Below are 9,054 nucleotides of genomic sequence, written 5' to 3'. Positions count from 1 at the left end.
ATAGCCTACCTGTGACAGCTGCTGAAAGAGTCAAGAGGCCCGAAAGTGGAGTGAGCCGTTCGATACCATGTTAGTGACGACAGTCTGCAGCACAGATCATCTGAAAGAATAGAAAATGTAGGTCAGTAGACTGGAATGATAAGAACACATGTCTAAAAAGATGGATGTGTGTAAAACTGTGGGGGAAAACTCTGTTGAATGAGGCCTAATCTATGAAAAGAGATTCAGCTCATGGTAGTTTTAGTATCTGTCATTCATTACTTCCCCTTGCGCAACATTTTCCAAAAATCACTATGATGCACTGATTGTCAGCAAAATATTTCATTGTTTTTATGGTGCCAGCCAGAGTTCGTCTGACAATTTCCTATTTTAAATTTTAAAAGGTCATTCTCCACATGGATGCATGAATACACTGTCATAAACCCACTTTTCATAAAAATGAACCACCAGAACAACAGCACACAAATAATCAGGGTGACAATGCAGCACAAGTCAGTTCAGTATAAATCAGTGTATTGACAGAACAATGAAAAAACACATTTAACCAGAGACAAAAGAGAAAAGAGAGTCATTTTCAATCAAGTCCAAAATAAATATTCCCTGAAACTCCTCAGAGTTCAACATAAAAAACACAACTTTTCAGGTCTTCAGCAATAAACAACAAAAAGAACTGTTTGTTCAGTTCAGTATCTCAAAATTTGGTCCGAGTAAACCGTCTTCACAGAAGCAAATCAAATTAGGATCTTTAGGAACATTTAAGTGGTTCAGTTTAATAAAGAGTAAAAAGAGAAAATCAACTCGCCAACAAAGTTAATTAGAGATCTCTGGATGTGTGTCAGTTGTTTGGTTCATGCTCAAACAGAAAATCAAACACCAAAGGCTTGTAAAAGAAGAAAATAAACGGAAAAAAAGGGGGAAATGAAGACCTGGCGTTCGCCAACTCACCTGCCGTGAAAAGAGACTCTTGATCGGCTGGTTCCGGAGATATTTGGTCTTTTCAGAGGACTCACGTGGCGTTTTTCCCACGCTGTCTTTCAAACACCATCACTTCCCTTTTACCTCCATTATAAAGGAAGAGACGTGGCCCGACTACTCGAAAAGCGGTAAGTGATTGGTTGTCAGGATGGACAGGTGACAGGGGCGTGGGCTTCATTCATTAAAAGTAAGCAATTTTCCGCGGATAGTGCATATTATTAAACATTACCATAAATATACCTGAATTAGCCAAAAGGCTAGTTCTTATTGACCAGATGTAAAGTTGGCAACCTAAAATCAATATGAAAATTAAGAATGAAGTAAATTAATGAAAGAAATCTGCCTGATAATCTGGGACAGGTCACTTTGAAATGTGGACACTGTTTAAAAAGGCCTTTGCGTCACATGTTAAACTCAATATCAACAACTTTACAGAGGCATTATGAAGAAATGAAAAGAAAAGAAAACTGGAAAAGAAAATGTTTATAATTCATAGGAATTTCATGAACTCATTAACTGGAAATGAATAAAACGTCAGTACATTTCTTCATGAAGAATTTAAACAAAACAAACAGATATCACATATATTTATATATTTTATTCTTTAATATTCTTTTTTACTTGTAAAACTTTTATTTTCATATTTTAGGGACCAGTTAATAAACAAGCATTAATAATAACTTTACCAGAAAAATAAGTAAACATTAAAAGGCCATAACTAGTTCTAAAGTAAAACACTGTTTTAAACAGTTTTAATTCAAAATGACTTGCACAGTTTTAGTTGTATTTTACAATATTCATATTTATCTTGTTCAGGAAGATGGAGGATTTAGAGCTGCTCCAGGACTTCAAAGAGGCAGGTTTAACTTGTGTTCACTGCTGTTTGTGAGGGAACATGGACTGTTTGTAATATCTAAATCAGCTTTTCCAACTTTTTCCCTTCAAGAGCCAAAACTGAAGCTTACTGTTGGGCCATGAGCCAGAAGCACACACCCAATGTGTTGTATAGATGATACTAACATCCCAAGTTCCATTAACTTCCTGTGCAAAGAGTCGCTCTATCCGTCTGCTCAGATTATGAAAAATAATTAATAATAAAGGATCCTATTTTTTATATTATTTTGGGGGATTTTGCCTCTATTGAACAAGACAGATGAAGGTAGACTGGAGAGGTGAGAGAGACAAAGGAGACGACAGACAAAAATAAAACAGCATAAATAACAATTTATTATTCATTCTTAATTAAAGCTAGAAACATCTGGTGGGCCAAATCAAACGTTATGGTTAGCCATCTTTGGTCCGAGTGCCCCAGTTTTGGCAGCCCTGATCTAAATACAGACTAACAGGCTCTACAGAGGCCAGATGAGTCTGTTTTTTACTTTCAGTAACTGGATGGTTTGAGACAATTTATTTTAGAGGCATTTTTTCATTCTCACTTATGTAAAGTGCCTCTAATTTGTGGGATACTTAAGTATAAGAGTAATGTACTTAGTTACATTTCACCACTGAAAAAAGCAGAACATCTATGTACTTGGTTTGTTTAAGTGAACCCAACTCAAGGACACTGAGTTTGGCAGCTTTTTCGACCTCAAAGTACAAGTAACTTATTTAAAATGAACATTAATAACAAGTTGATAAAAACTGAGTTAGGTGAGCTTGTAATTAAACTTGATGTTAGTATTTACAGTGTGGTCTTCGGCAATTCCCTATTGTCAGTTTATTCCAATTTGATGAGCGACGATCAATGCTTTGCTTGTCCCTTTCCCCAAACCTCAGGGCAGGTAATTAACACACTCTGCTATTGGTGTTGATCAGCATGTGTGGGAATGTTGGTGCAGAACAGGTAGGTCTTTGCTGAGCTGTAAAACGAGTTGCTGCTCGCGTGAGAACACAACACTCCTCCTCCTCCCTCTCCTCCGCTGTGACGATCATCTTCTCCTGGGCCACTTTGCAGGTACATGCTGCTATGCTCACTATCAGATAACACCATATCTAGGTACTTACAGCTCCCTTTGATGGCTCAATGTAGAGGCCCCGCCTTCAGGAAGTGGAAGAGGGAGTGTTTGTGTGAACCCGATGCCCTCGCAGCAAAGGAGCACCTGGAAAAACCAGTTGGGCTGTTTACACCGTGACTGAAATCACTTTGTACCTGTTCAGTAGCATTTTGCAGCTGGTAAATGATTGTCGCAGAGGACATGGTGTGCACGACGCTTTGTTACACAAGCACCATGTGACAGGACATGGTAATTCCAAACTGGAAACTGAAGTAGGAGATGTGTTGAGTGCTGCAGTTAATGAATAGCGAGGGCTTTGTGAACAGCCCCATGATTCACGGCGACTGTTTTTGTTGTCGTGACTCGGCCTGCTGGTTAACACCCAACTGTACTGCGAGTGAGGAGACACTTACATAAATGTGTTACCGTGGACGCAGACAAAACACCAACATGGATGTAAATGAAAAAACAGGCATGGAGAGCAGAAAGTGTAGACAAAATAGCAATTTATTAATAACTTATCTTTTCTTTACATTCGTAAGAGATGAGTGTGGAGGGGGTTGGCAGAGGTTACCAAGATGGCTTCCTCTGGAAAGAGGCCTTCTCTGTGGAGGGGGCAACACAACTCTTTTTCTCTCATCTTGACAAATAAAAACTGCATTTCACAGAGTTTTCCCTGAAGAGGCAATGTGAGCAAAGCCTCCTACTTTGTCCACTTGTCGGAGACTTTTAACCCTTGTTCCCAGATCAGGATTACTCACATTAACCTTCAGAGAAAACAGGCTGTTCTGGCTTTCTTATGTGGTGCCAAATCAAAAACTGCTCAAGGTTTGGTTGACTTTTTGTGTGAAAATACAAAAAAAAAATCTGCTGTGCTGTAGGGTTGAGAAAATTGCTGAATTTCTCTGAAGGCTAATGCGCAGTAAAAACCTTCTGAGTGCAAAAGTAAGGCAAACAACCAAGGTGACTTTGATTTGTGAGAGGGTGGGTGCAAAAACAAGGCCCGTCGGCTGTATTCACACGTAAAGCGATTATCAAATATATTACACATGTACACATTTTTGCACATTTCTTAGAAAGCCTACTTGATTTTTGGCATAATCAACTTAAACATACTGATCAATATGCAATTTGTTTGCTTACATAAAAGTAGAATATGAAACAAAGATAATCTTAAGTACCCACTTGTTGCAAAGGGTATATACTAGAGCAAGGCTTTTACTGTATTGTCTTTTATATTAAGATATATACACAATGTATAAATGTTTGAAAAGACTCCACAAATGTAAAATTGAGTCCAGTATATAGTGTGCCATTTAAAGCTGGGGTGCTTCAACCCCACACAGGCAAGTCTTCACAGAAGACGAAGGAGACGATGCACCATGACGTCTTGGGGGAACCAGTGCTAGACCCCAAAACTAACATAAAAAAAGAGTTTCATTTATAGATCTGTCCAGTTTGAACAAACACATCTCTTTGGCACACCAGCCCACGAGCTTTGAAGCATAACGTACAGCTGTTTCCTCAGACACAAGGACAAAAAGAGAGAAAAGACCTCAGGAGTCCAACAGTGATATAAGATTGAAGAAAGTGTCTGCATTCTTTAAACGACTCTTTTCTGTCTCTTTTACTGTCTCTCCTCATTCAGTCAACAGCAGCTGCGTCTTGGCCAGACAGCTTCGGCCCTCCAGTTACCACGTTCAGCAGCAGTCGCCTCAAACCAGCTGTATTAATAACGTCAAGAGCCCGGTCCCTCGGCAGACGACGGAAAAAAGAGAAGCTTTTTGCAGCGTTTCCAACAGGAGGCCCACCAAACCTCCGGCAAGGACAGGTGTGGCACCAGCGGACCTCACGTGGACTCCAGGGGGTCCAGCTGGAAGACATTGTGGTTAGTCGGGGTGGTGAAGTAGAGCTGCTGGCTTGGCGCCGCTATGCGGTTGTCACACGGGCTCTTCAGGCCCAGTGTGCGCTCAAAGTCTAGGAGCTGGCCCATGAAGTTGAAGTTGGGTGAGATGTTGGACTTTTTCATCTTGACGATGTCGTAGGCATCGTTCATGGACAGGTTGAGCTTTTGCATCAGGTAGGCCACTGTTACTGTCACTGAGCGACTGATGCCAGCCAGGCAGTGGACGAGGACGCCACACTTCTGCCCTCGAGCTTCATCTGGTAGGAAGAGAAAAGGGTGGACGTGTTATTGACCTCTTCCAGAAGTATACAACAGATTTGTAGCAACACATGGGTTAAAGATGTTTTTAAAGGCTGCAACAAGACTTTTTTCATCTCAATTTAATTTTTATGATAAATGTTAAAATTTTTAGTCAATAAAATATGAGAGCGATGTATAGTGTTGTCTTAATGTGCTTATTTTGTCCAACCAACTGTCCAAACCTCCCAAAATGTTCACTGGGCAATGACACAGAAAAGAAAAGTGGCAGATCCTGAGTAAAATTCTGGCATTTTCAAAAGTTTAAAAGGCATTATTTACATTTCAGCCATGCTAGTTCTTCTGCAAGTGCACAAGAGTGCAGCCCTGTTGCACACAAGACAAAACAAAACTGGTGATAAACATCTGTGACATTTAAGTCAAGCTGTGCTGGAAGTTGGAGCGCGTCCAGGGAGGGAGAGCAGCGGAAGTTATTATCCCGACTATCTCCCAGGCGTGTCAGTCAACAAACAGGGGTTGCGGCGGTAGCGCACATAAACAGAAACGACATTCTTTCGTTTTTTGGCCTAGAGTAGCCGGCTGGGAAATTGACTATTACGGTCTATTAAACCATTCTTCCGCTCGCCAGGGATACTCTGACAATGGTGCCATTTGGGCGTGTAAATGTAAGAGTCATGAGGGCACCCTGTCAAGGCGAACAGGATGTCAACAGGGCCTGTAAATGGCTCCTTTTGTAATGTGGAGGGGAGGAAGGAGGGGGGTGCAATGCCATGTCCTAGATTACTTTCAATGCCACTTCCTTCCTGTTGCGCTCGAATTACCGCCCTCCCCTTGTTCACTCTCCCCATTCTCCTGTTTCAACGTCGCCCTTTGTGCGGCAATTACACAAGCCCCGGGACAAGAGATAGGCCAGGATGTCTTCCATTGAAGTCAAAGCCTTTGTGCACAGTGCATTTTAGCCTGTGCACCATTAGAGGCAGACTTGTATTCCCTCTGCCTCAACACAATGGCCTTAATCTGCCCACTCTGTGTCCCTGCCTGATGGACTGATAAGATCACAGCCAGGGACACCTCATCTAATCTCAATTGCACAATAAGAACATAAGAACTTCCTGGCAGTGATAAGACATATCACATTAATAAGATTATGTCCCCACTCTGGTTCTGCCCCTACACTTTGCCTGCATGTGTTCTAAACAATCGCATAAGGTTGTCAAGTGAGGAATTAAGTTAAGAGTGGTGAATGATTAGTTGAATAATCAATTACCAAACTGGTTCCTGCTTCTCAATGTGTAGACTCGATGCTTTTCTCCTTTTTGTGTCAGTGTAAACTCATATTTGAGTTATGGACTGTTGGTCAGACAAAAGAAGCGCAGTTCTGAAGAGTCACCGTGCACATTTCCATGTTCATGTTGTAGGTAAATGACTCAAAAACAATAACCAGTGGTGAACATAATCATTATTTGCGGCCCTGAAAGTGAAAGAGGTTAAAGCTCTGCAGGATTACTCACCGATGAAGCTGATGGCCTCAGGGAAGAACTGCGAGAGATTCTGGCTCCAGTGATCTGAGATGGGGATTTGCTTGTACTTAAACTCTCCTGCGTTCTCGAAGAGGTTGGGCAGGTTGGGAGTCACGTTGAGGATATACTTGATGCCGTACTCCTCCAGCACGTCCAGATTGGTGGAGTCCTTGGCGCAGCCCAGGTAGAGGTGCGGCAGGATCTCCACCGGGAAGGAGGGCTGGGGGTTGGACAGCGGGCTGCCGTCCGAGTCCGTGGCGCTGCTCGGGTCCCGGTCGATGTCCGACTCGATGTCTGAGGAGTCGGAGCTGATGCGCAGCCCGCCGAGGCCCAGCACCTGGGCGGTGGGGGAGCTGCTGTTGGAGGAGCCGTCCAGGTTGGTTTCGCACAGAGCGGGGTACTCGGCCTGGAATTTACTGAAGCCACCTGGAAGATGAAGCAGAAATGCAATAAATACAAGGCATGCAAAAAAAAAAAAATCCCTCTGGTATTATAATTCAGACTCATCTACCCGCATTTTTCTGAAAATACCTGCAAGTAGTGCCGGTTTGCTTTGATTACAGTATGTCATCTTAGCAACAAACTAGGCCTAAATAGTGCACACATTTAGGATATTTTGACCCACTATTCTGAGCTGTAAAGAACTGAATCACAGCTGGTTATGAATAAGATTTCACATTAAACACCAGCTAAAGCGCCTCCCTGCGTCCCTGCGCAATGATCTGCGGGTATGAATGAACAGCGGCGGCCGCGGGGCCCTAAAAATGTGAATGAACCGCACTCACCCTCCAGATAATAGGCCTTGTAGCCTTCGTCCTTCATCCTCCTCAGCAGTAAACCCAACACGGAGCCCCCGTCCACATTCTCGTTCCACTCGCGGCTGTACTCGTCGTACAGCACGATCGTGTCCGTCTTGCACCGCCGCACGAACTTCTCCCGGTCCTCCCCGTTGGAGAGCAGCGACCGCACGGGCAGGTTGCCCTTCTTGAGCCGGCGGAGCATGAGGCTCGGTATGGCCACGTTGATGGCCGTCTCGACGTGCGACGAGTCGTACAGTTCCTGGGCCCGGCAGTCCATCACCAGCAGGCCGTCCCTGCGCGTCTCCAGCTGCTCCCGGAGCCAGCCCACCGTCTTGCTGATCGCCATTACCGAGTCGAGCTGGACGACGGGCTTGAGCTTGTCAAGCATTTATAGGCAGGAGTCAGAAATGTTGCGGAGAAGGGGATGCTTGGAGAGCTGCAGATCTCCTGGCTGTAGCGGAAAAAAAAAATCAGGCTGAGGTTTCTGTTTTAGTCCGCTGCTTGGAGGGCCCTCCGCAACACAGAGGCGACTGAGGGCAATGGTGTAGAAAATAAAAAATAAAGGTTAAAATCAGGCATAGAAATTCTCTCCCCGGGTGTCCTTCAGTGTCCCAAACGCTTTGGGTGAATGGAATCAATAAACGCGGGTCTCCTTCACAGATTTCCCGACACACAGGCAGTCATTCATGCATCTGTCCGGCGAGTCTCTGTGTTATTTATCAATGAGTCACACCGGCCCTGCGACGAGGCTGCGCTTCCTCCACTCTTATATAACTCCTAGGCTCCAAACGCAGCTCCTCTTCCTCCTCGATCTTCCTTTTTGTAGATCCAGAGTAGTGATGAAGGGGTCGGGGTGTCTGTGGATGTGAACCATGCGGGTCAGGCACGTATATTTGCGCCTGCGGATGCCGCCTGTCCCCCCTCTCTCTCTCTGTCTGTCTGCGTTGTGAATAGACGCTCCGCAGCCTCTCTGGCTCGATGTGCTCTCTGCGGCGCCAGGCTGCTGAATGGCTACAAACGGGAGGCGTTTCATTGGATACATTATGTCGAGCGACCAATCAGACGAGCCCCAGCCACGGTCGCCTTGGAAACGGGGGCCGGATAGAGCGGCCCGTGTTGATGAATTGTTAATGAGTTTGTCATTCACAAAAACGGAGAGGAATTTCCGCTCCGGATCAAGTGAGTGCAAACAAACAGAAGAACTGCAGGGAAAAGGAAGGAAGGGAGGAGGGGGAGGGAGGGAGAGTGGCCTTTACTCACACCGAGAGAGAGAGAGAGAGAGAGAGGAGGGTACAGCGTGTCAAATAAGAGTGTCAGGTATAGGGCTGTAATAATACAAGCCAATAATAATGTGTTTTACATTATTCAGTTTGTCTGGAGTTTCAGAAAGTTCAAGTTGAGACATCTTGGTGACACTTAAAGTTTATTTTAATGCACCGCAGCGCGATTTTTAAATACATTAAGTATCAGATCTAGCTGTATGTTGAATTTTCTTTGAGATGCCTTATAAGCAACGTCTACAATAATACAATGTAAGTTTGGATCAGCAATTGCAATACTCTGCAACAATTAAACTGTGCAATAGATACAGCATTGTTACT

At 44.0% G+C, this 9,054-nt stretch overlaps 1 protein-coding gene across 1 annotated transcript; it reads right to left on the bottom strand.

The window, feature by feature from the left end:
- Positions 1 to 3,458: 3,458 nt before the first annotated feature.
- On the bottom strand, positions 3,459 to 8,480 carry dusp6 (dual specificity phosphatase 6). The gene is made up of 3 exons (XM_084733958.1): positions 7,439 to 8,480; positions 6,645 to 7,079; positions 3,459 to 5,132 (listed from the first exon to the last, which is right to left on the bottom strand). The coding sequence occupies exons 1-3, from the start codon at positions 7,839 to 7,841 to the stop codon at positions 4,819 to 4,821; spliced, it is 1,152 nt and encodes a 383-aa protein (XP_084590084.1). The 5' UTR covers positions 7,842 to 8,480; the 3' UTR covers positions 3,459 to 4,818.
- Between the last annotated feature and the right edge of the window lie 574 nt (positions 8,481 to 9,054).

Source organism: Lutjanus erythropterus, chromosome 13 (assembly GCF_056507025.1).
Source record: "Lutjanus erythropterus isolate fLutEry1 chromosome 13, fLutEry1.hap2, whole genome shotgun sequence".
NCBI lineage: Eukaryota > Metazoa > Chordata > Actinopteri > Lutjaniformes > Lutjanidae > Lutjanus > Lutjanus erythropterus.
The sequence above is the reverse complement of the archived record's forward strand: the minus strand, read 5'-3'. Positions and strand labels throughout refer to the sequence as shown.